Below are 26,082 nucleotides of genomic sequence, written 5' to 3'. Positions count from 1 at the left end.
GTTGTGACAACGTGTAGCCAATTCGTCCAAGTACAACAACAAGAGCAAACTCTTCTCTTTGTTCTGTATCAAATTTCATAATTTAATGTATATAAATTTTCACAATTCACATAGTTTTTAAAATCTATCAACTCTTAAAATTCACAAACTCCACACAAATTCATCTCCCAATATAATAGAATGTTAAAGTATTATATATATATTTTTATCGGTATATTCTTAAGTTACTAAACCTCAAAAGTGTAGGTTAATAAAACAAGTAATTTGTTTTGTTGTTCTAAAATTATATGATTTTAAAACCGAACTGGTGAATATATACTAGACATATTGTACATTTATATTTCGATAAAAACATATATTTTATAACATGTTTATATATTAGATTTGAACACTACCTTGTGAATAGAGTTTGCTGTGATTTTCTTTAAAATTTTGATCCTTAAATATGTATCTGGAGTGAAATTAATTTTTACAGATATCTATCTTTTTAAATTGACACTTATGTAATTAACTAAATTCATAGAAAAAGTTTAAAAATAAAAATAAAACTTATATGAGTGAAACAAAAACGAAAACAAAAATACAATTTTATAGAAGTAGAAAATGAAATCACTTATGGGGATTCAATTGTAAGCAAATCGAGAGCAGACTTAATCCCCTTTCGTTGTTTTACAATTGATTTGTCTATCTGGTTTTGGTGATTTGTGTCAGCCGCAAAATTTAATTTTTTCGTGCATATAAAATCTAAAAAATAATTAAAATTAGTTGTAATACGTTTACTTTTCAACAATAAAGATTAACATTTGTATTCGTCATTTTACAATCGATAAAAATTATAGTATTGTAAAATGTTAAACCATTTAATAAACATATATTAGTATAAAACTCATCCCACGTATGTGCGCACAGTTATCATCTAGTTGAAATCCTCATGTCCATCAACTCAGATTCAGAAGGCCCCAATCCAGATATGATCACTCATTATTTAGTCAAAATCTAGATAACAATCCTTAATCCATAAATCCCACAATTGGTTCACATCTCCAACACAAGCTTCCAAACTACTTGGGAGAAGAAGCAGATCTCGAGTAAGAGCCTGTTCAAGCTAAGCTGCGTGATGGAGAAAAGTATAGCTAACAGTACCACACCATATTGCTTAAATGGTTCATAAAAGCTTCTCTCTCTCTCTTTTTCCTTTTTAATGAATAGCCTTTGCAATCGTATTGATGATCATCATATAAGTTTTGCAGCTATTGATATCAAAGAAGAGGCTAGCGTCGCTACGTTACTGATGAACATGGAAAATGAATTTGATCCCTTTGACGCTCTGAGTACTCCGCTTTACCAGACGGCTACATTTAAGCAGGTAGTTGAGTTGAATCAACGTCTTTGTTGTCACTTCATGGTTAGGTTTTTAAGTTTACTTTTTTTTTTTGCAGCCTTCTGCTATTGAAAATGGTCCTTATGACTACACAAGAAGTGGGAATCCTACACGGGATGCGTTGCAAAGGTATATGTTTTCTTAGCTTCCTCTCTAGACTTGTTTGTATGTGTGTGTGTTTTGGTGGGGAACATTTCTCTTAATTTTTTTTTGTTGTTTAGTCTTCTTGCGAAGCTTGATAAGGCAGATAGAGCATTTTGCTTTACTAGTGGAATGGCTGCTCTTACTGCTGTTACCCACCTTCTCAAAACTGGTAACGTTCGGTACTGGCCTCTCTCACTTGGTCTCATCGTTGTAGTATTATTTAAAAACTTTGTTTCCATAGGCGACGAGATTGTTGCTGGTGATGATGTATACGGTGGCTCAGACAGATTACTATCTCAAGTAGTCCCAAGATCTGGTGTTGTGGTAAAGTTAGTATTATTACTTACTACCTATGATTCATATTTTTTTAAAAAGACGATGATAATTGAATTTGATATATATTGTTTTTGTAGACGAGTAAACACAACTAGTTTAGACGAGGTTGCTGCTGCTATTGGTCCCAGGACAAAACTTGTGTGGCTTGAGTCTCCAACTAACCCCAGACAACAAATATCTGATATACGAGTATATATATAATCTCTGAATCCCAAAACCACATTTTCTATATGATGATATTTAATTGATTTTAAGGTTTGGTTGGTTTGTAGAAAATAGCTGAGATGGCTCATGCTCAAGGTGCACTTATGTTGGTGGACAACAGCATTATGTCACCGGTGCTCTCTCGCCCATTAGAACTTGGAGCTGGTGTGTTAAACAGCAACTCATACTTGCTTTACTATTGATTAAAATGTTTCGTTATAATTCTCAATACTACTTGGCTTTGTAGATATCGTTATGCACTCGGCTACTAAGTTTATAGCTGGACACAGCGATGTGATGGCGGGTGTGCTTGCTGTAAAAGGCGAAAAGTGTGTGTTTCTTCTACTTGTCTTTTCCACTATCAAGTGTTTGAGATCCTATTACTATTACATTTGTATTCTTAAAATTTCCAGATTGGCAAAGGAGTTGTACTTTCTCCAAAACTCTGAAGGTTCTGGTTTAGCTCCTTTCGACTGTTGGATTTGCCTGCGAGGTATCAAGACAATGGCTTTACGTATAGAAAAGCAACAGGTTAGTGGAGTTCTATTTCTATCTTCTTTGTTGGTTTCACTACTTACATTAGCTGAGAAAAATATATTCAGGAAAACGCAAGGAAAATCGCAATGTACTTGTCTTCTCATCCAAGAGTGAAGAAAGTGTACTATGCTGGTCTACCAGATCATCCTGGTCACCATCTCCACTTCTCTCAGGTAACTAATGTACAAAAAGAAATAGAGAATCTATGTTCTTAACACAAGATTACATCTTATCAAAAATGCAGGCAAAAGGTGCAGGGTCCGTTTTTAGCTTTATAACAGGATCGGTTGCGCTATCTAAGCATCTTGTAGAAACCACCAAATACTTCAGCATTGCTGTCAGTTTTGGTGAGTATCAGATAATACTATTTTTGTGTTTCTTCTGAAGAAGCTGTAGTAATACTTGGGATAGTTTTGGATTCTGATCTCATTCACTTTCTTAATCTTTGTTAGGGAGTGTTAAGTCACTTATAAGCATGCCGTGCTTCATGTCACATGCAAGCATACCTGCTGAAGTACGCGAGGCCAGAGGCTTGACTGAAGATCTTGTCCGAATCTCTGCAGGCATTGAAGATGCTGATGATTTGATCTCTGATCTTGATATCGCCTTCAGAACCGGTCCCATCTAGCTCCCCTTCTAGTCTCAGTTTTTTTTTTTGTATCTTGGAAGAATCTGTGTAAGTAACCATAAAACATAATTTGGTGTTTGAGAACACATCAAACCAATAAACTCGTTTTTGTTGGATTTGTTCTGTTGCTTATTTGGGGTTACATCTGTAATCCAAGTTTGTAATAGACCTTCAAATCCAACATAAGCAGTAAAAACATGTATTGAAGTATAGATCTTTCTTCAAAGTAAGACAACTCTCACCAAAATTCTTCATCTGTGAAGAGAGAATACAGAGTGGTACTCTGGTGAGCAACTTGTACTTAAAAAAGTCTGTTTCAGGTTAGGTAAGAACAGGAACATGAAACAAACCATGACACATCTGCACCATAATATACCAGATTTGCACCTACCATTTTGTTCACTGTCACAGGTACTTTATACATGACAAAGTAACATTGTGAACTGAAAACTACAGTTTGCAGATAAAGTGACAGATCGACTTTTCCTTAACATACAAATTTCAGATAGCTGAGTTTCTTTTAAGTAAAGCTTTTAAAAAGGAGTGAAACAAAATTGTGAAATGGGTTATTTACCATGTATGATTTACTGATGTACATATATAAACATTATCATCATCATTCAATCATATTATCATCCATCTATATTCCCTCTTTGCATTGTATTGTACCATCAGCAGAAGCATTCCTACAACAATCTACAGAACTCCGAAATCAGACAGCGGTTGCGATGCCCTCTAACCTAGGACGTGGTCTATCTGTTGACAGCCCTTCTTCCATTGACTTCCTCTTGTTGTTACTCAACATTTGCTCCTCTTGTTGTACCACTTGCAGAAGCACTCGTTTTGGTTCTGTTTCTGATTGTATAGGCAACATTTTGATGATTTCCATTTCTACTGAATCTTTAATCTCTGGTTCAACTGCTGCGACAGTTCCATTTTCGTCATTTGAAGGTGTTATAATCTCTTCCAACTTCTGGTTCTTCAACTTTGTTTTCATCATATGAGGTTTCAGCTTGTTGAGATCAGCCAATCTTACTGGTTTCAAGAAAAACTCTTCTGCTCCTTCTTCCAAACATCTGTTTTCATGATTAAGAAACATAAAGAGTCTTCCATATGATGATGAAACACAACCTAAAGGAGGGGCACAAGCTCATCAATTATCCTTTACCTGCTGATCCTTGCAGGAACGTTCTCCGATGACATTATTACTACCGGTATGTTCTTAAGAGCAGATGATTCCTGCAAAGTTGTAAAACAGATGATGCTATCAATGAACTTACAACACATCTACTAGCATAAAGGAGAGAAGATAAACAAAATGACAACAGAGAAAAATATTCCAAATATCTATCTCACATATTGACATTCTCACTTTCTTGATTATATATTAGGAAACATGATCCAGAGACTAAAACGAATAAACTAGGAAGAAAAAAAAAAAAAAAAAGTACCTTGAGTTTCTTGAGTAAATCATAACCAGTCATGCCTGGCATACAATAATCTGTAATGATAAGATTCACTTCCTGTCAAAAGTCAAAACCAAACAGAATAAACAATCTTCCATTACACAAAGACTTGTAGACATCAAGTTCCAATCAATCCCAATCATTAAACTGACTTTTTCAAAAGAAAGGAGCAAACTTTTTCGAACCTGAGGAGATAGAGAAAGAGCAGTTGTGTCGTTACTCTCAATACCTTGTCTTAAACCCAGAAACTCTAAAGCCTTATAGCCTGAATCAACAGTTGTTACTACAAACACCAATAAAAGAAACATTAAAAGCTTAGATCTTTCTAAGATTCTTACAAGCTACAAAGACTTGTTCATGTCGTTGACACTAGTTTATACCTTGACAAGAAGACTTTTGAAGCAGTCTCTCTATGAGTTTCCGATCGACTAAACTATCATCAACGGCTAAAACATGAAACTTCCATTCCGCTGCTGCCATACCCATTGCAAAAAGAAACTGAAGATCTAATCTTTAAACGACGAACCCAGATGTAAAGTCTCTGACTTTTTCTCGTTCTTCCCTAGAAAAATTCAATTTTTGCTGCTATTTTAAGCTCAATACATCATGCAAGGAACGGAGATAAAAGGGTCTGTGCTAAAAAAACAAGATCTGATTATATGTTTTCTATTCTTCTTTCACTTTGCAAAAAGAGGAAGAGGGAAAATGTATAAAAGTTATTAGCTTTGAATTGTGGAGAAAGCAAGTTCTGATAGGAATATATTTTGTTTTTTTTAAGAAGACAACGCAGTGGGAGAAAGAACGCAAAAGTTAGAAAATAAAATAAAATAACTAGAACAAATCTTTTATGAGGATTTTTAAGGATTAGATAAAGAGGAGAGCTTTGCTTTTATAATTTGGATATCAGTTTACTTCGGATTGGATGGATGACATCTATATAGGAACTGGCGAATTTTCAGTTCGGATGGGTTCGAATGGTTTTGGATTCGGTAAAACTTAGGTAATTCAATAAAGTATAAAATATTTCAGGTAAAATATAGAACGAATAAAATCTTCAATAATTCAAATTATTTGGGATATTTCAGATAAAAATATTATGATATTTTTGGATAATTTTGGTGGTAGTTTGAATGTTTTTTTTTGTTGATATTTTGGGTTTTTTTCAATATTTTCGAATACTTTTAATAAAATTTTAAATAATATATTTATTTAGTAATGTTATATATAATGAAAATTTATATATTCGGTATATGTTCAGTTATTGATTATGTTCTATTTTTTTTCAGATATAAAAATATATAAATTGTTTGGTTATTTGAAAGTTTTAATCCAGTTCTAGTATGAATTATTTTAGTACGACTCTGATTTTGGTTTTCAGTTTTGGTTTTTTTGTCCAGACTTAATTTACAACCACAACCTCTTCGTTTTTACACCAAATTTAAAAGATTTCCTTAATGAAAACCATAAGTTAAAAAAAATTGGGATTTCAATGGTAATTTATTTTGAATAAAAATGGTATAACAAAATTTAATTTTGGTTGATCAGTTGATAGACCTTTCTTTGTTTTTGTAAATTTTATAAAATAATATTTCCAGTGCCTGATACATAATGATAATTGGTAAATCTAACTATCCGAAAATGTGCCGTCTAATCTTATAATATACGGATCAAGACAAAACGTCCAATGCAGTATGCGCAACCAAATATGTATGAAACCAAGATAGATGCTTCACTGTACAATACTAAAATATTACATCCATATCCTTTAAAAATCTAAGAATTTTTTTGCATGTGATCTTTTTTATAATGACACTTTTTATTGTTTTACTGGCTGTTATAATCTACATAGCTAGTTTTAAGACAGTTGGATAAAGTATTTGTCTTTAACCTCCAAATTTTAAGTGTTTATATATTTGGATCATCCTACTTTCAAACAAACTATTCAAAATACACACACACATATAATATATATATATTATATATAAATTATCCAACTTTTATATCATTAGTATTTAGTTTTATAAATCTAAAGCCAACATTGATAACTTAATGTTGTTTTATCCATCATAATCGTCTTTCTGACCTCTTAATTATGAAGAGTTTTAGTGCTTATCTTATTTGATAACTTGTGAAAATATATTTCTCCACTTGAAAAAATATATAGTTAGATTACCGAAAAAATATATATACTTATTTATTTTTCTCCACTTGTTTTTCGTCTTACGTCCAATGTTTTTCTCTTAGTTTTATTTTAACGTTTCGTCAATATAAACGGGACCCGCCAAAATCTTCAGAGATATAAGTGACGTCGGATGTCCCTTTGTGTTTATCATCATTAACTATTACGTTGTGTTTTTCGTCCAATTAAACACAATGCATAATAAAAGATATCATAAGAAAAATACTATATATTAAGCAAAACGTGAAATAACGGTGGCGTTTACCGAGCAGTTGGGGGTTTGTGATAGTGTTGGTGGCAACGATATGGCAAAAATAAAAGGTTTGGTGTAGATTCTCTTCCGAAGATTTGTTTCCCATGGTCATGCCTTGCCCCATTATCATCATCACGATTGCCATTATCATCGGCCATGTGTCGAAGTCTCGGGGCCACATGATAAAGGCCCTCCAGTGAAATGTAACCTCTCTTTCGTGCAGTGGGTTCCAGTTTGTCACTCTCTGGTTCGACATTTCTTTTTTTTTTAAATCAAGTAATGGGATTCTGAGGTGAAGCTTTTCCATCTGAAACTGTATACAAATTGTTACAATTGTTAAAGTTTGATGCCAAATAAATATATAAATTTTCAAAAATCATATTATCTTTTTTTTAAACGAATGTTCGTGAAATATCATTTTCAATTTCTTGTACATTCTATAAACTACAGTTTATATTGTAAGACTCAAATCAGCATTTTTATATGCATAGTGCCAAATCATGTACATTTTCCATAACCCCATTATTTTCATAAGTTTTTTTTCTGAGAAAAAAATGATACTTCTAGGGCTTTTCGCCGCTGATGAGTCATATCCAAGTCATACTGATGAGTTTCATGTAAGCATTGACAATCACAAATGAAATTTCGCTGAGAAAATATTTTGCTTTGTTTAAAATGATGATTTTACACACATATAGATAAAGTTAACACAAATGGACCAAATAGTATAATTAAAGAGTAAGGCACTCAGGTAATTAAAATAAAGGTGTAGAAGTTTATACTCTTACATGAGGACACCTCCTCTTTTTTTCTCTCTATTGCACACACACTTGACACTTCATCATCACAAGTTTTGACACTAAAACATTGTTTATATAATGATATTAAGTTGAATTAGGGATGGATCAACATTTACAGACTCAATATAGTAAAATCCCAAAGAAGAACCAAAGTTATTAGCATTTCTTTCTGTGAACCGTGTTGCATTTACAATTGGATTACGTAACATTAGTTGTGTTTGTAATTATCATTTCAAATCTTATGTTTGTATTATAAATTATAATATAATACAAAATATTTTTTTTAAAAAAATGAAATTTTAATATTTTCTTTGAAATATTACCAATAATGCATAAACAAAACATTAAAACACATTAACGTAAGCATGATTAACCACAAAGAGATGATACTCTGAAGTATTACATAAATGAGTTTTATGTACAGAGACGTGAATTGAGAATGTTAGAGCACCATTAACCCTAAAACCTACATTTGAGGTTCTTAACTTTTTTTTTTTTTTAATAATCAGTCGCGAGCCACCACGTGTCAGTGGGGCCCGCAAATACCATAAGAATCTACCAAACTTGCCTCTTGCAGAAGAGAAAGAAGAAGTGGTTTTTAATAAAGTTGTGGGACCCACCTCCTAAGAACCAACTTAAGAAGTGGGGTTAATGGTGCTCTTATGTGTAGTGGATGCGTGTCATAGTGACATGCGAATTGGACACCCTCCCTTCACATGTCATGGAGTCAATGAACGTAATCCGATAAGTTTTCGGGGTTAAGTGAGGTAGTTGCATGTGTGGCTTAGGACCACCCTTCACAGTTACAAGTATCTCTAAATCTGACAGTGTCTGAGAGCCAAAGGTTCATGGTTCCGTTTTAATCTTTAGCTCCCAGTCTGACAGAGTCTGGGAGCTTAATAACACTTATTTTGTTACAGTATATGAATTACACCAGGCGGTGAGCATTGAGTGGTTGTACCCAATCAGTCTTGAAAATAACAAAATAAATAAATTAAAATAGTTTCAATGTAGACGCGTTCGCAGTATATAGTCGTCGGTGTATTATATACCGAACCACACACGATTACATTAGGTCATCACTACTATTAATGATAAACTCACACCTAAGCTAAATGAGCGTTTATGGTCTTAATAGTTAACTAGATTTTGACCCGCACGCCCGTGCGGGTGTATTTTAAAAAAAAATATGATGCTATTTGCTTTTTATGTCACTATTTAGGGTTGGGCAAAAAACTCGAACTCGAAAAATTGAACCAATCCCAATCCGAATAAGTAGTACTAAATCCGAACCGGAATTGATTAAATATCTGAATTATTCAAAATTTTGGTATTTGAAGAACTGAAACCTAATCCGATCCAAACCGAAGTATTTTGGGTATCCAAAATAGATTTATATACTTATATATATTAATTATTTTTAGATTTAATATATTTAAAGACATCCTAAATATATATGATACTTTTAAGTTCGCATAAATACTTGAAAATATATATAAATAATCAAACGTAAATATTTTAAATAGTTAAAAAATACTCAAAACTCCAAAAATACGTAAATAATTATTAATTCTCTATCCAAATATTTAAACCAAACCTATTTAAATTGGTTATCCAATTCCGAACCAAATCCTCAAAGATCTGAACTGGGCATGAAATTCCAAAAAGACCCGAAAACGAACACGAACACCCACCCCTAATCACTATTATATATATATATATATATTTATATATATATATGTGTGTGTGTCATCATAGGTTACAATATATGTGTTATCTTATAATTAATTGTATTTTATATGTACCATCAAATAAGTTTTCTTATAGTTAATAATATTTTATACGTACAATCATATAAATAATCACATATATTATATTTTTAAATTTAATATGAAATATAAAAACCATAATTTAAGTTGGTATTTGAAATTGAGCTTTGTATTGTATTTTTATTATATATATTGAAAACATTTTTATAATAGTTATTGGAAAATATGTTAGCAAAAATCAAAATTTAAATATATGTATATTTTTGAATAAATTTTTGATATAAATCAATTTTAAATTATTATTTTGATTTGAATATATATATATCAAGTAACATAGACCCATTATTTTTTAATATAATGTAATAGACTTTCAAATTTTTAGTAGCATAAGCCCATTATTTTTTTTTCTAACTTACTGTTATTCATGTTTCCAAACAGTACTATTTTTTAACTACTATCCATATTGCCAAACAATCTCGATGTGTACTTCAACTTTAATAATATAGATACGGTGAACCAAAACTCATGCATTATTGTAAAAGATACGATATTAACTTCACGTGTTTTGAGAATATCAATAAATGAGATCGATTCCAAGTTAGGTATATCAATATCAAAATACATATTTCATGTGTTGACCCACATTGCTCAAAATATATATGAATATATGATTATTCGATTATTTAGAAAATAGGATGTACACCTTCAATTGATTTAACGATATGTGTATAACAATAGTAAAAAACTTGAATTAGTAGGATATATTCTGATTTTGTATGGTTTTTGAGCTGTCAAAAAAAAAGTATGGTGTTTGAGCTATTTATTTTTGTACTTATAAGAGAAAACTAGATTTTGACCCGCGCAGGTGCGCAGGTGTATATTTTAAAAAATATGTTAATATTTGTTTTTCATGTAATTATTAGGATTTGGAAAAATGAATCCGAAGAACATAACCGATACCGATCCAAAAATATAGTACCAAACCCGAACATAAATTGATTAAATATTCTAGTTATTCAAAATTTTGTTATTTAGAGAACCGAATCTGATCCGAACCGAAGTATTTGGGTATCCGAATTTATCTAAAAATAGATTTATATACTTATATATATTAATTATTTTTAGATTTAACGTATATAAAACATCAAAAATGATACTTTTAAATTGGTTTAAATACTTGAAAATATATATAGATAGTCAAAAGTAAATATCTAAAATAGTTAAAGTATACTCAAATCACCAAAAATACTTAAAATAATTATTAATTCCGTATCCAAAATTTTAAATCAAGCCAATTGATATGTTAAGCTTAAGTATTATGACATATGTTATTCAAATTTATATGTAATATATTATTTTATTTATACATTTTGAGAAATTTAAAATATATAATGATTTAAGACTTTAAAAATAATTTAAATTAGTTATCCAAACCCAAACCAAACCCGCAAAGATCCAAATCGAACTCAAACAAAAATTTAGAAACATTCTAATAAGGCTGAAATCTTTGACCCCGAAAACCCGAAATACAAACCGATCAGAACCAAACTCGTATGGGTACCCAAAAGCCCATCCCTAGTCATTATTATATATCGTATTTTATCATCATATAATTAATCGTATTTTATATGTACCATCATATAAGTAATCATATAATTAATAGTATTTTATACATACCATCATATAAATAATTACATATATTATATTTTTAAAACTTAATATGAAATATAAAAACCATAATTTGAGTTGGTATTTCAAATTGGGCTTTGTATTATATTTTTCTTATATATATTGACAATATTTTTTTATAATGGTTATTGAAATAGTTTAGTAAAAATCTATTTTTGAATATATGTATATTTTTGAATCAATTTTTGATATAAATCAAATTTGAATTATTATTTTGATTTAAAATATGTATATAAAGTTTAAATTTTGTTTTATGGTTAGTTTAGAAAAAAAAAATTTAGGCAATTAGATTGACCCATTTTGGTATATTTTAAAAGTGGCCTAGATAACTTTTAATTTTTTAAAAAAACATAAGCCCATTACTTTTTTTCTTAATACTACTATCCTTGTTTTCAAACAAAAATATTTTTTTTTAAAAGACTGCAATCTATGTTTCCAAACACTCCAAATTTTTTAATAATTCTATTCAAGTTTCCAAACACTCCAATTTTGTACTTGAGTTTTAATAAGATAGACTAGAGCTTGACCCGCGCACCCGCGCAGGTATTAGTTTTTAAGTATTTATACATTGATATTTGTTTTTCATGATTAGTGCAATATATTTTAGATATGTCTCCATATAACTAATTGTATTCAAAAGATCCAGATCGAATCGGATAATATGATTATTTTTGGTTCAAATATCCAAATCATTTTCAAATACATTCGTTATTTGAATATTTTTACTTTTCTGTGCATCATAACCAAATTCATACAGACACGGGAGATCCAACTTGAAACTCACACATAAATTTATATCCAAACATGGTCTAATTTCAAAACCCAAAAAATCTATACCCTAAAAAATGATCCGTACCTAAATGGGTACCCGAATGTCTATGCCTAACAGATTCCGTAAACAAATAAATATATGTATAGATATATATTTATGTGTTTGGCTAAATTAAGTGAAATAGAAAAAAATTTATTTAGTAATATTTTTACAATATTAATAATAATAATCAAAATATGAATATCGATTTGTTTAGATAAGTTTTGGAATTGTAATTAGTTAATTTAAATTAAATTTAAATGCAGTGGTAGAATCCATAAATAAAAAGAAATACAAAAAGGAAGTACCTAAAAAGATATTTCAAACCCCAAAAAATCTTTACCCGAAAGAAACAACCCGTACTTAAATGGGTACACCCGAATGTCTATTCCTAACTGATTCCGTAAACAAATAAAAAAAATTATTTTAATGTGTTTGCTAAATTAAATGAAATAGAAATTTTTTTTATTTAGTAATATTTGTACAATATTAATAATGATCAATATATGAATATTGATTTGTTTAGATAAGTTTTAGAATTGTAATTAATTAATTTAAATTGATTTTAAATGTAGTGGTAGAATCTGTAAATAAAAAGAAATACAAAAAGAAATACGTAACTTATTATAAATGCAATGACTAAATGTGTAAATAAAAGAAAATACATATACTGCTATCCAAGTTTCCAAACAATTCTCATATTACTTTGTCATCCATGTTTCCAAACAAACCTAATTTGTACTTCAGTTTTAATAATATAGATGCATTGAATTGATGAATGAAAAGGAAGACACACGAGTGGTTAGAGATTCTTAAAAGAAAAATAAATTATCGAGTTCGATCCTTATCTTATACTTTTGAATTTCCATTATTCGTATTTATAAAATAAAATAATTATTGATGTATTTTTAAAAAGGCTATGCTTCTAGCTGTAGCTTTTTCCTCATAATATCAGGCAATATGTTCCCTATATGATTATTCTTTCTAATTCTTCCACTGTTTTCTTGTCGCGATGACCATTCCTGTGTTAGACGAATAATAACATAGATTGATAAAATATTTAGATACTATAATCGATTAAATGTACATGTGTTGATAAACTATATATATTACTATAATTTTAAAATGAAAAGTAATATGTAATTCTGTTTCATGCAATTTCACTATACGTACACGTACTAACGAATATACATTTTTTTTTTTTGTAACTGGGGCTTTCATTTATAAAACTAAGAAATAAAATGTTTAAAAGCCATGGGCTTAAAGTTACAGGACCCTGCCCAATCTTAAAAACTCATAGTAAAAACCCAAGTGAACCCATAATTTAGTTTTGTGAGAAAACGATCAAAGCGTTGTCTGCGACGGAAGCGATGAGTGCCGATATGCAGTTGCAACAGCAGGAGAGGTTGGCTATGGGGATTGAAACCAGAGTTGAATCATCGCAGAAGAGAGGGTTGGATTTGTTTCTCTGAAACTCTGGATTCTGTTCCTAAGTTATCTATCAAGCGCCACAAACAGAGAGTCGACCGATCGGAAGCTGTTTTGGTGAAGCCTGGAGTTCCTTTCATTCCAAGTCCAGTAGATAGTTGATTTCCACGCTAGGAGGGTTAAAAGAGTGCTGTGCCGGCGGGATTTTGATCGAGGAAGTGCAATCATCTGAAAAACCGTGCCGTCCCAATCACGACAAGGCGTTAAGCCACACTTAGTTGCAACGAGGTTCCAGAGATCAAAACTGTAACCACATTCATAGAACAGATGGTTTCGAGATTCTGAATGAAGATTGCATAGGAGACAGAGAGGTGAAACCTGAATTCCCCAGCCGATAAGCCTATCACGAGTGGGGCATCTGTTATTGATTACAAGCCAAGCGAGGAAAGAATGTCTGGGAATTTCATAAGAAGACCAGATTGACTTCGACCAATTGACATCAGCTATCTCTCCACGAAGGTAAGTGTAGACATCTCCTGTACTGTATTTACTGACAGTCTTGCCTGCCAACTCCCATTCATAGTAGTCTTGTTCCTGATTAAGTGTAACTGTTGTTAGGTATGTGAGAAGCTGCAGTTGTTGCTCTGTTCTCGCTGATGGGAGCTGCCACATTCCATTCCAAGAGAGTGAGGCAACCGTAGCTGCTGCAGGGATGCCAAGCCTGGAGGAAGAATTGTTGAGGAAGGTTGTTAGACTACCGAATGGAGTCCAGTTATCAGTCCAGAACCTTGCTGATGTGCCATTCTGCAGTCTCAGTTTGATCAGCGGATATACAACAGTCTTAAGCTTCAGCAGTTTGTTCGCGAGCCAGGTGAACGAGGTACTAGGTTTTGTGGTCCAGTAATTATGAATTGATCCTTTCAAAACCTCTTCTTTGAACCAGGCGACCCAGATTGAACCTGCACGGAAGAACAGCATCCAGATGAGTTTGAGACAACAGGCCGTGTTCCAAGTGTTTAGATCTTTGATCCCTAGGCCTCCTTGACTTTTAGTAAGCGTCACCGTGTCCCAAGCTACTCTCGCCGAGTTATGACTCTCAATATCTCCTTTCCACAAAAAGACACTGCATAGAGAATTAATTCTTTTGATACATGCTTTTGGCAGGATGAAGGCTGAGCACCAGAAGGTTGTTATCCCCGATATGACGGTCTTGATCAGAAGTAGTCTTCCTGAGAAGGAAAGAGACTTAACTGACCATGAAGAAAGTCTCTTCTTTATCTGATGGATTAACGGCTCACAGTTAGTGAGATTGAGCTTTCTTGAGTTTAAGGGGACTCCCAAGTAGCGCACAGGTAAAGTACCACAAGTCATACCCGTTGAAGCTTGAATTGTATCTATTTCTTGTGCACTCATACCTGACGCATAAAAACTTGTCTTCTGAAAGCTCACCGCTAATCCCGACCTCTTCTCAAACTCATGGAGTACCTGTAGCACCGTCTGAACAGACTCCAAGGATCCATCAATAAAAATCAATAAGTCATCAGCAAAGGAAAGGTGTGTAAGCTTCATTTTCTCGCAGTTTTTGTGATACTTTACCCTTCCTTGTGATGCTGCTTCGTTTAACATGAATGAGAGGCAGTTCATTGCAATCACAAACAAGAATGGCGATAAGGGGTCACCTTGTCTAAGGCCCCTTTTGCCTTTAAAGTATCCAGATACTGTTCCATTATAGCCAACCATAAAGCTAGTTTTACACACGCAGGCTTTGAGCAGAGAGAGGAAGTGATGAGGCAGGTTCAACCCTTCAAGGCAGGAGAAGAGGAACTCCCAAGACAATGTATCAAAAGCTTTGGCAATGTCCACCTTGATGGTAATCTTCTTGGGACCTTTGTTCTTGTGATAGCCATGTATGAGTTCGCTTGCTAAGATAGTATTCTCTACTATGAGGCGGTCTTTAACGAAAGCTGTTTGACATGGCAGGATAAGGTGTTGAAGGATCGGTTTTAGCCTTGCAACCAGCAGACGGGATATGACTTTGTAGACTGTGTTGAGACACGCGATGGGACGAAAGTCGGAGATTTTAGAGGCGCCTGGGAACTTTGGGACAAGGGATAGAATAGTCGAGTTTGCAGTTGCAGGGAGAAATGGAGAGATGAAGAATTGTTTTACGCAGATAATCGCTTCTTCTCCAACAGTTTTACGATATTGCATATCTTTATCAACGTTACTTGTTTGACGTTTCAGAAACCAAATAATGTTCTTAGGTGTACAATTATTGGAAGAAACTAGTGCATATCTTAGTGTATATGGACTGAAGACGGAATCTTGCACAATACTACCTACTTCGTTAGCTTGAAAATGCAACGATGATTGGTACACTTTTCTGCTATGAAACTGTGCTAATAATATAGAGATTTATTAAATCAAATATAATATAATAATTAATAACGTAAACTCAAAACATAAAATGCCCTTACAATAGCTGCTCGGGCGCATTCAATACAAGGGGTGTGTGTGTCTTTCCAATGGAACACAGAGCCACCAGAGCCACATTGTTGTGCACCAAATCTCTTTTGCCTTTTTTTTTGTTCTTTGCATTTTTTTTTTTTTTTTTTGCTAAAAGTTTTTTCTATTGAAAGCATGAGAATGAAAATGTTACAATGAGTTAGCATAGTTAGCCAAATGGCTTAATTAGATAAACAAAAACTAGAGCCCAAATGTAGTTATGAGAAAGAGTAAAGCCCAAGACAGTAGCCCAATTTTGATAGATGATAACGAAGTTGGAGAGGTTACGTGATCTTCGATCAAAAGTGGTGATCAAACGGAAGAGAACCAAAGTTGGAGAAGTTGGGAGGACTCAGCCGGGTTTGAGAGCCGGAAGCTTGCAATCCGAAGTCTGATTTGCTTATCAATTTCCAATAGGAGGGAGTCTGATGACCTGAACCGGTTTCGGTGGAGTCTTTGATTACGTTCAGACCATAGGAGGTAAATTGCCGCTTGCCAGGAGAGTAGTAGTAGCTTCCTCCATGGTCGTGTCCCCCTGTAGTTGTGTAGCGTTGTCAATGTCGCGTCCCAATCAGGGGAGGGAGAAACCGAGCAACGTGAAGCTAGAGACTACCAAACGTCCCAAGAGTATCTGCAATGGAAGAACAGATGGTTCCGGGATTCGATCTGAGTTTGGCAGAGCACGCATCCACCATCAATTTGGATCCCCCACTGGAGCATCCTATCTTTAGTAGGACAACGATTTAGGGTCATTAGCCAAGTTAAGAACTTATGTTTCGGGATACCTCCAGAGAACCAAACTTCCTTGTGCCATGGAACAGCAGGCGCAGCCGTCCTGATTAGGTTATAGATGAGTTGTGTTGAATATTTCTCTGATGGCAAGTTGTTAGGGTTCCATAGAAGTTGATCTGGCTGGTTAGTAATAGAGAGTGATGTGAGATGTGAGAAGATTTTGACCTGGTTTTCTGATCTCGCTGCAGGAAGAAGAAGATCATTGGGTTGTTCTTTGCATATTTGCCAGCAAATTCTTATATTATTTTATTTATCGCGTGTGTTTTATTTCAAATTACGTATCATTTAGTATGTAAAGTTTGTATGATTGTGTTCACATAAACTCGTTTAATAATACTAAAGCTACTAAACCCACCTTGTAAAAACAATTTATTTACACGGCACCTCACACAAGTAAATTTTACGTAAATGAATTTGTTCCTTTTTGCTAACATTAAACTTTATAAAACTCACGACATTGAATATTTTTAGTAACTTTGATTCTTACTACATTCATTAATGCCAGGCACACCATACATCAAGTAATAAAAAAAAAACAATGTATTCTCAACTCACGTTGATAATTTTGTGTGTTTTTTGTCCTAACGAGTTCTGCTACTATTCTTGAATCTTGTTGAGCCACTTTTTAGAATATCATAAATGGGCTGGTCATTACAATTCTCTGTCTATAAACTGGGCTGACTAATGGGCTTACTTAAAATCCATTAACAAGTAGTTAAGTTTCGTATTCATTCAAGGCTAAATCCGAATTAAATCAAAACTATAATTACGAGATCCCGGTTCTTGAACTTCCCTTAACCGTTCCGACAAAGAAAAGAAAGCTTCATTACAGTGTAATCGTAGCGACGGCAGCTCTCACTAACTACCATCATGACGATGCTCACCGTGTTCTTCTCAACAGCGATTGTAACGATTATCGCAGTCCTTGCCTCCTTGAGTAGCCAAAAAGGCTCAGGCGTCTTCGCACCGCCTAAAATCTCCGGCTCCCGCGATGTTTTCCCGTCGGCGAAGGTGCTTAACCTCACCGGAGCCTCCGGTCCGGAGAGCATAGCTTTCGATCCGTCGGGTGAAGGTCCGTACGTCGGTGTCTCCGACGGTCGTGTCCTGAAATGGCGCGGGGAGTCGCTTGGATGGTCAGATTTCGCTTACACCTCGGCGAATAGGTAGAGAGCCACACGTTTTATAGTGAAGTAATATTGCTTATGGTTTTGTCAAAGTGTTGTCGTTTTGTACGAATTGTGGTGGAGAGTTTCGGGACTTGTTAGATGATAAAGAACATTCTTTTAGCAACTTGGTTTCAATGTTCAAGAAATCGCTAAGGCAATAGTTAGGCGTCTTATAAGAGATTATTGATTAGGCGGGATAAAAATCGTTCTAGAAAAAATCGGTTAGATTTGATTTGCCTACTACGTGGACGCCTAGGCGCCTTCTAGACTAATATTTAGAACATTTTTTCTAAGCAAGAACGTAGCTAGCCTAGCTTATTCAGTGAGAGAAAGAACATTCTTTTAAGCAACTTGGTGTATTTATAAGTTCGAAGCAATCGATGTGCGTTAATCATGTCTTGTGATAGTTTTAAAGGTTGCTTGTGTCAGTATTTGTGAATCTAAACATTATAAAAGACTCGTTTTTGGAGAATGAATCTCAAACAGTATGAGTATTTTGTGCAATTCAGTATGTGACAAGGTCCGTGGATATTTTGTGCAATTCAGTATGGACAAGGTCCATAGAAGTTGCTTGTGTCATTATCACGACACTGCTCGTTTTAGAGAATGAGTCAGTTTTAGTATATTGTGCCATTCGGTATGTGGCATATATATATGCATTTCATTCATGTCTTACCACTTGTGAATATGGTTTAGACAGATGTGTGTTTATCATGCTTTGTGGTAGTTTTAGAGGTTGCTTGTGTCATTATCACAAAAAGACTCGTTTTTGAAAAAATAACTCTCGAACAGTTGTACTCCGTATATATTGTGCAATTCAGTATGTGACATGGATATAATGTTGTTTAAGCATTTCGTTCCTCTTTTTTTTACTCATAATTTGTGAATATGTATGTGGTTTAGGGAGAAGTGCGTTCGCCCGTTTGCACCAGAGTTGGAGCATGTGTGTGGAAGACCATTAGGATTGCGTTTCGATGAGAAAACCGGTGACCTTTACATCGCGGATGCATACTTTGGCCTTATGATTGTTGGTCCTGCTGGTGGTTTAGCCAAATCCTTGGTCACAGAAGCTGAAGGGCAACCGTTTCGTTTCACTAATGATTTGGACATTGATGAGCATCAAGATGTGATTTACTTCACAGACACCAGCACCAGATTCCAGAGAAGGTAAGAGCCAAAAAAAAAAAACATCTTTCTTTGATGCATGAACTTAAAACTCCAAAGGCGTTGTCGTGTTTCAGGCAATTCTTGGCTGCTGTTTTGAACGTGGACAAGACAGGGAGGTTGATAAAGTACGACAGAACAAGCAAGAAAGTGACGGTTTTAGTACAAGGCATTGCGTTTGCAAACGGCGTCGCACTAAGCAAAGACAGGTCTTTTGTACTCGTAGCTGAGACCACCACTTGCAAGATCCTAAGGCTTTGGCTCTCTGGTCCAAACGCAGGAGCACAAGACGTTTTTGCTGAGCTTCCTGGTTTTCCTGACAACATCAGAAGAAACTCGAATGGAGAGTTTTGGGTCGCTCTTCACTCGAAGAAAGGTCTTTTCGCTAAGCTCTCGCTCTCTCAGGCTTGGTTCAGAGACTTGTTGCTGAGATTTCCGATAAGCGGGCCGCGTCTGCACTCGCTGTTCACCGGAGGAAGACCTCATGCGACGGCTATGAAGCTGAGTGAATCAGGAGAGGTTTTGGAGGTGCTTGAGGATAGAGAAGGGAAGAGGTTGAGGTTTATAAGTGAAGTGGAGGAGAAAGATGGTAAGCTTTGGATTGGTTCTGTTCTTATGCCTTTTCTTGGTCTTTATGATTTGTAGTTTTCTACTCTGTTAAATACTTAAATGTCTGTGCTTCGTTATAATCTTAAATAGCGTGGATCATATTGTCACAAGTATGTGTATGTGACATGGTTGTGATAATAAACTATGTCTATGTTCACGTTAACTCTCTCTTCCTTACGTCTATCCATAGTGTTTTCTATGTACATTAGACTTTAAGCACTCTGTAGTGAAACCAATGATAATATTAATAAAACTGAGAAGTTTATAAAGGTAAATTTTGCAAGTGGGGCGGTAACAGTAAGAAAAACGAGTCACTGGCATGGTTGCTTCTTCTGTACACAAAATGGATGAAACTTTCGTTTTGATCTCTAAACTATTCTAAACTTAAAAGTATTTTCTTATTATATAAAGTAATGTTTCCTTCTGTTTCATGCTGCCACGTCATCGCCATGTCATTAAGTCGAACGCTACTGTCTCAACACGTGTCACCTCAATAGGTTTAAGCGTCTAACTCTGCGTTTCATTTTGGTTTCATATGAAGCCCATTTCACCTTTATCATCTTCGCTTTCTACTCTAGATTTTTAGGATCTGATGGTTTTGTTGGAGCTGCGGCAGCTGCTGAATTGAGGGAGAAATTAGGAGAGATAGATCGTGTGAAGGAGAGAGGCCATGAATGTGGAAGTTGGGAAGACGAATGGCTTGGAAACAGATATGGCGGTGAATGAGGATGAATCTGGAGACGGAGAGAGAAGCCGCAAACTGACGCTCTCTGTCTTCTTTGTAATTCCAAGAAACGCGAGACCAATTATTCTTTGCATGTTGGTTCTCTATCAATGTCTGGTCAGCTTTATCTACAAAATTGGGGTTCTCTGTATTAAACGTTTCATGAAAAGAAGTCATCTATCAATTTAATCAATCAACTGGATAAAGAGATCAAATTTACCTTCGACTTTCAGGTTGGCAAACTATTTATCTTCCAACTATCATTCTTTTCTCTCCTCTTCCGTACCATGTTCATCAATCCATAAACCATAAATAGCAGCAAACCTCTACGGTCCAAACTGTTCATACAAACGTTAATCGTAAAATTCACCATACTCATCCTTTCGAACCTAAAATATAATAAAACATAAACAGCCTGCCAACTATACATTCAAAATTATTTTGAAAAACAAACATCAAAAGACCATGTAGACCTCATACAACATCTTATATGTTATACGCCGCAACATTTTAATACAAAAACAACTAACGTAATCAAGCATAATAAATTTTACCAAATATAATAAACTTTCCTTACTCAACTGTTTTTAAAACAAAAGAACAAAACTCTTTCATACACATCTTTTGCAAATACAAATCTAAAACACAAATAACAAAAGCATATAAAAATATAAGTACTTATATCACACGTAAAGCAATATATTATGCGCGTAGCGTGGACCGACCATAGTTATCTTCAAATTCTTGAATTTTTTAAATTAAAATTAATCTAATAATATATTCAATTAAAATTAATCTAATAGTATGTTCATATCCTCTTAAATTTTAGATTTGGCCCTGGTAACTGGTTCCATGTTTAGAGGGGTTATCTTAGCCATTATTTGCTATTTCTTCTTGATATATCTAGTGCGTATTCTAGGTGAGGTTGTACGTTGCAAAAATGTTATATCACGAGATCATAACCATTCACTATGATCGCATATATTCTAGGCGGGGTTGTTCATTCTAGAATCTAGATGATAGATAATCAGATAAGATCATATCAAAGATACACGTGACACATTTTTTTCTTGACATCTATTTTATTAAAACTCAAGTACAAAATTGGAGTGTTTGGAGACTTAAATAGGACTTTTAAAAATTTGGAGTGTTTGGAAACATGGATTGCAGTCTTTTAAAAAAAATATTTTTGTTTGAAAACAAGGATAGTAGTATTAAGAAAAAAAGTAATGGGCTTATATTTTTTTAAAAAACTGAAAGTTATCTAGGCCACTTTTAAAATATACCAAAATGGGTCAATAAATTTTTTTTTTCTAAACTAACCATAAAACAAAATTTAAACTTTATATACATATTTCAAATCAAAATAATAATTCAAATTTGATTTATATCAAAAATTGATTCAAAAATATACATATATTCAAAAATGGATTTTTACTAAACTATTTTTCAATAACCATTATAAAAAAATATTGTCAATATATATAAGAAAAATATAATACAAAGCCCAATTTGAAATACCAACTCAAATTATGGTTTTCATATTTCATATTAAGTTTTAAAAATATAATATATGTAATTATTTATATGATGGTATGTATAAAATACTATTAATTATATGATTACTTATATGATGGTACATATAAAATACGATTAATTATATGATGATAAAATACGATATATAATAATGACTAGGGATGGGCTTTTGGATACCCATACGGGTTTAGTTCTGATCGTTTTGTATTTTGGGTTTTCGGGATCAAAGATTTCAGCCTTATTAGAATGTTTCTAAATTTTGGTTTGAGTTCGATTTGGATCTTTGCGGGTTTGGTTTGGGTTTGGATAACTAATTTAAATTATTTTTAAAGTCTTAAATCATTATATATTTTAAATTTCTCAAAATGTATAAATAAAATAATATATTACGTATAAATTTGAATAACATATGTCATAATACTTAAACTTAACATATCAATTGGCTTGATTTAAATTTTGGATACAAAATCAATAATTATTTTAAGTATTTTTGGTGATTTGAGTATACTTTAACTATTTCAGATATTTACTTTTGACTATCTATATATATTTTCAAGTATTTAAATCAATTTAAAAGTATCATTTTTGATGTTTTATATACGTTAAATCTAAAAATAATTAATATATATAAGTATATAAATCTATTTTTAGATAAATTCGGATACCTAAATACTTCGGTTCGGATCAGATTCGGTTCTCTAAATAACAAAATTTTGAATAATTAGAATATTTAATCAATTTATGTTTGGGTTTGGTACTATATCTTTGGATCGGTATCGGTTATGTTCCTCGGATTCATTTTTCCAAATCCTAATAATTACATGAAAAACAAATATCAACATATTTTTCAAAATATACATCCGCGCGCCTGCGCGGGTCAAAATCTAGTTAGTACTTATGTCCTGAGGCGAATCCAGAAGTGATTATTATTGGGTGCACAAGAGTGTAAAGTTACAAATTTTGGTGGAAATATATAAAAATTAGTGAAGAAATACACTAGTTTAAAAGAAATTATAGGTGAATGCATGTGCACCCTCTTTACTCTCACTGGCTTCCCGTCTCTGTTATGTACGATGTAAGAAGATCGAGACTTTACGTCAGAACTGGATATCTTTGTGTTGTGACTTCTGTGGTTGAAAATGAAATCACGTGAAAATGTGCGGTGTACACTTTTATGTGGGGTTTCACTTTAAATTAAAGTTTGGTCGGTGATTACACACATGAAAAACATTAGCAATACTCATGAACACTTAGCACTTCAGCGCACGGGCCATACGTGTGTATCTCTGCATCCACACAACAATAAAATAAATAAATATCTAGCTAGACTCCTTTGTCCTCTTCGCTTTGCTTTCTGATGTTATATAATTACGGTCACAGTGTAAGCTAACAATAGCTAGTGTTGTTACACAAACACGTCTTTTCAACAAACATATATAGTATTTTTCTCCGGTGAAACAAATGCCGACTAGTCAGAAAGCTCCGACTTGGGCCATTGCGGTTGTTTTGGCCGTCTTTGCTGTAATCTCGTATCAGATTTTATTTGCGCCTGATGATTTAAAGGGGACGAAGAATATATTGCCAATGGCCAAGACCATACCACTTCCTGTTGATGGACCAGAGAGCATTGAGTGGGATCCACAAGGGGAAGGTCCTTATGCTGCGGTTGTGGACGGCCGTATTCTCAAGTGGCGCGGCCATGATCTTGGTTGGGTCGAGTTCGCACACACATCTCCTTACAGGTTTTAAATTTTGTTAGTATCATAACGTTTATTAGAACGTAACATACCGGTACATGCATAACTAAGTTCCTACTATGTTAATATTCCATCCGTTTCAAATGATATACTACGTACTTTAAAGTTATTTTAAAAAATATTTTTTGTACCAAAAAATTTGGTATACAAGTATACAACTATAATTAATTTGAAATGGAGAGTAATAATGATAAATTATCCTTTTTGTACGTAGGGGAAACTGTTCACGGCATGAGGTAGTGCCTACTTGTGGAAGGCCACTAGGACTTAGTTTCGAGAAGAAAACAGGAGATTTGTACATCTGTGATGGTTACCTTGGGGTGATGAAGGTTGGACCAGAGGGAGGTTTGGCTGAGTTGGTAGTGGACCAGGCTGAAGGTCGCAAAGTAATGTTTGCGAACCAGATGGATATAGACGAAGAGGAAGATGTCTTGTACTTCAATGACAGTAGTGACAAGTATCATTTCAGGTATGTAAAAATGCAATTGCAAAATAAAAATAAAGTGTTTGAAACAATCTAAAACTAAACTAGGGGTCGGCACAAATAGCGAGTATTCATATTTTTGGAGGTATCCATGATTCGATATGTTTTGTTTGGATCATTAACTTTGCATCTGCATCAATCATCCTTCGATCTGTTTTATAAAATACTAGTATTATGGCCTGTGATATGCAGGAACACATTATTTGTACTAATATAACATGTTAGGTATGATTAAATAGTCAAGGTGCTCCTGCATATATCATTGGAGGAGGGGGGGATTAGATAAGAATGTATATATAAAAAATCTTATTGTGGAGGAGATAAGGTTAGAAGAATTAAAAAAAAAATGTGAAACGGAAATGGTGATTCGTGGGTGTAACTACCGAAAGGTTTATTCACTATTAATGATTTTTTTTTTGTTTCTAGAGCAACATATATATATTTTTGAATTAATAATTTGTTGTTAATTTTTTTTTGAAAAAGACAAGTGTTAATTTACAGAATTATCAATTGATTTCTGTTTTATAATATAACAGATATAAGTATTTTAATTGGCTTCATTTTTACGGATATTACATATTATTACAAGTTTTTCTTCGTAGATTTATGGATATCCTAGTTTTTCGAATCAAATAAAGATATATAATGGACTGAAACAAATTTTACGGATTCCTAGTCTAAACATATAGCGACTTTTGTCTGTCAGGGAAGTATTTTACGTGCTTTTTAACGGAGAGCGGTCGGGGAGAGTGATCAGATTCAACAAGAAGACCAAAGAGGCCAAAGTTGTCATGGACAATCTCCGTTGCAACAACGGTTTGGCTCTAAACAAAGATAGGTCATTCTTAATCACATGTGAGTCTGCCACTGGTCTTGTCCATCGATATTGGATCAAAGGTCCTAAAGCAGGGACCCGAGATATCTTCTCCAAGGTCCCAGGCTATCCTGACAACATCCGTTTGACACCAACGGGAGATTTTTGGCTTGGCATACATTGTAAGAAAAATCTAATAGGGAGATTGATAGTAAATAATAAGTGGCTAGGGAAGTTGGTTGAAAAGACGGTGCCGTTGAACTTCTTGATTCAGGAGATGAATGGGTTTAGGCAGCAAGGGATCGCCGTGAAAATCTCCGGGGAGACAGGGGAGGTGCTTGAGATACTTGAGGACAAAGAAGGGAAGCACATGCAGTATGTGAGTGAGGCTTATGAGAGAGATGATGGTAAGCTTTGGTTCGGGTCTGTTTTCTCGCCTGCCGTATGGGTTCTTGATCGCAAGTGAGTAGTTTCGTTTGTTGTAAGGTAGTGATGTATTATTTTTAAATCGACATGTGTTTGTGGACTAGTTGCATCATTTTACCTTTTATCTACTGTTATGTGTCTATTTCCTTTCTATATAAATAAAACACAGATTAAAACACAAATAAGTTAATTTTGAAATCAATGTGGACATATATTGATTTCGACGCTTGATTATCTATTAGTTTGATGACCAATCTTTGATTGATCAGAAATACAAAATTACTGCATGTATTCAAATTCATATGCAGACAAAATGTTGTGTGTTTTTCTTGTATTTTTTGTCGTATCAGTGTCTCTTGGGTTTGTAAAGCTTATTTTTTTTGTTTAAGGTTTGTAAAGCTTGTTATCTGATGAATTGCTGATTAAAAATGTTTTTCTTTTTTCTTTTAAATCAAAACTGCATGTATTGTTGATGTATCC

The 26,082-nt window shown here is 33.6% G+C and overlaps 4 protein-coding genes across 6 annotated transcripts; 3 read left to right on the top strand and 1 right to left on the bottom strand.

Annotated features, from left to right (window-relative positions):
- The first annotated feature begins 282 nt into the window (after positions 1 to 282).
- Positions 283 to 3,460, top strand: LOC103841611 (cystathionine beta-lyase, chloroplastic). Of its 2 annotated transcripts, XM_009118162.3 has the most exons (12): positions 514 to 1,163; positions 1,251 to 1,366; positions 1,440 to 1,510; positions 1,603 to 1,694; positions 1,767 to 1,854; positions 1,939 to 2,050; positions 2,134 to 2,230; positions 2,313 to 2,394; positions 2,479 to 2,596; positions 2,668 to 2,775; positions 2,847 to 2,949; positions 3,055 to 3,460. In XM_009118162.3, exons 1-12 carry the CDS (start codon positions 1,118 to 1,120, stop codon positions 3,228 to 3,230), a joined length of 1,209 nt encoding a protein of 402 aa, XP_009116410.1. In that variant the 5' UTR covers positions 514 to 1,117; the 3' UTR covers positions 3,231 to 3,460. The 2 variants fall into 2 exon arrangements, with proteins under 2 accessions (XP_033135995.1, XP_009116410.1); XM_033280104.1 differs by having other exon boundaries at positions 283 to 1,163; positions 2,313 to 2,596.
- A 276-nt stretch (positions 3,461 to 3,736) lies between these two features.
- On the bottom strand, positions 3,737 to 5,615 carry LOC103841610 (two-component response regulator ARR9). 2 transcript variants are annotated; one of them, XM_009118161.3, is made up of 5 exons: positions 5,077 to 5,615; positions 4,882 to 4,979; positions 4,682 to 4,753; positions 4,399 to 4,469; positions 3,737 to 4,306 (listed from the first exon to the last, which is right to left on the bottom strand). In XM_009118161.3, the coding sequence occupies exons 1-5, from the start codon at positions 5,180 to 5,182 to the stop codon at positions 3,943 to 3,945; spliced, it is 711 nt and encodes a 236-aa protein (XP_009116409.1). In that variant the 5' UTR covers positions 5,183 to 5,615; the 3' UTR covers positions 3,737 to 3,942. The 2 variants fall into 2 exon arrangements, with proteins under 2 accessions (XP_009116409.1, XP_033136041.1); XM_033280150.1 differs by having other exon boundaries at positions 4,682 to 4,754; positions 4,870 to 4,979; positions 5,077 to 5,614.
- Positions 5,616 to 17,661: 12,046 nt separating this feature from the next.
- LOC103841609 (protein STRICTOSIDINE SYNTHASE-LIKE 10) lies at positions 17,662 to 20,136 on the top strand. The gene is made up of 3 exons (XM_009118160.3): positions 17,662 to 18,085; positions 18,992 to 19,255; positions 19,330 to 20,136. The coding sequence occupies exons 1-3, from the start codon at positions 17,793 to 17,795 to the stop codon at positions 19,895 to 19,897; spliced, it is 1,125 nt and encodes a 374-aa protein (XP_009116408.1). The 5' UTR covers positions 17,662 to 17,792; the 3' UTR covers positions 19,898 to 20,136.
- Positions 20,137 to 23,480: 3,344 nt separating this feature from the next.
- Positions 23,481 to 25,784, top strand: LOC103841607 (protein STRICTOSIDINE SYNTHASE-LIKE 9). The gene is made up of 3 exons (XM_009118159.3): positions 23,481 to 23,863; positions 24,093 to 24,347; positions 25,069 to 25,784. Exons 1-3 carry the CDS (start codon positions 23,583 to 23,585, stop codon positions 25,640 to 25,642), a joined length of 1,110 nt encoding a protein of 369 aa, XP_009116407.2. The 5' UTR covers positions 23,481 to 23,582; the 3' UTR covers positions 25,643 to 25,784.
- Positions 25,785 to 26,082: the final 298 nt, after the last annotated feature.

Source organism: Brassica rapa, chromosome A09 (genome assembly GCF_000309985.2).
Source record: "Brassica rapa cultivar Chiifu-401-42 chromosome A09, CAAS_Brap_v3.01, whole genome shotgun sequence".
Lineage (NCBI taxonomy): Eukaryota > Viridiplantae > Streptophyta > Magnoliopsida > Brassicales > Brassicaceae > Brassica > Brassica rapa.
The sequence above is the reverse complement of the archived record's forward strand: the minus strand, read 5'-3'. Positions and strand labels throughout refer to the sequence as shown.

Excerpts from the sequence above, each read along its gene's own strand:
- LOC103841611 (XM_033280104.1), top strand. The coding sequence starts at position 1,118 with ATGGAGAAAAGTATAGCTAACAGTACCACACCATATTGCTTAAATG. Across the intron at positions 1,164-1,250 it reads CACACCATATTGCTTAAATG|CTATTGATATCAAAGAAGAG; the intron begins GTTCATAAAAGC and ends TAAGTTTTGCAG. Across the intron at positions 1,855-1,938 it reads AGATCTGGTGTTGTGGTAAA|ACGAGTAAACACAACTAGTT; the intron begins GTTAGTATTATT and ends TTGTTTTTGTAG.
- LOC103841610 (XM_009118161.3), bottom strand. The coding sequence starts at position 5,182 with ATGGGTATGGCAGCAGCGGAATGGAAGTTTCATGTTTTAGCCGTTGAT. Across the intron at positions 4,754-4,881 it reads CTCTTTCTCTATCTCCTCAG|GAAGTGAATCTTATCATTAC; the intron begins GTTCGAAAAAGT and ends GACTTTTGACAG. Across the intron at positions 4,470-4,681 it reads ATTTACTCAAGAAACTCAAG|GAATCATCTGCTCTTAAGAA; the intron begins GTACTTTTTTTT and ends ACAACTTTGCAG.
- LOC103841609 (XM_009118160.3), top strand. The coding sequence starts at position 17,793 with ATGACGATGCTCACCGTGTTCTTCTCAACAGCGATTGTAACGATTATC. Across the intron at positions 18,086-18,991 it reads GCTTACACCTCGGCGAATAG|GGAGAAGTGCGTTCGCCCGT; the intron begins GTAGAGAGCCAC and ends TATGTGGTTTAG. Across the intron at positions 19,256-19,329 it reads AGCACCAGATTCCAGAGAAG|GCAATTCTTGGCTGCTGTTT; the intron begins GTAAGAGCCAAA and ends GTCGTGTTTCAG.
- LOC103841607 (XM_009118159.3), top strand. The coding sequence starts at position 23,583 with ATGCCGACTAGTCAGAAAGCTCCGACTTGGGCCATTGCGGTTGTTTTG. Across the intron at positions 23,864-24,092 it reads GCACACACATCTCCTTACAG|GGGAAACTGTTCACGGCATG; the intron begins GTTTTAAATTTT and ends TTTTGTACGTAG. Across the intron at positions 24,348-25,068 it reads AGTGACAAGTATCATTTCAG|GGAAGTATTTTACGTGCTTT; the intron begins GTATGTAAAAAT and ends TTTGTCTGTCAG.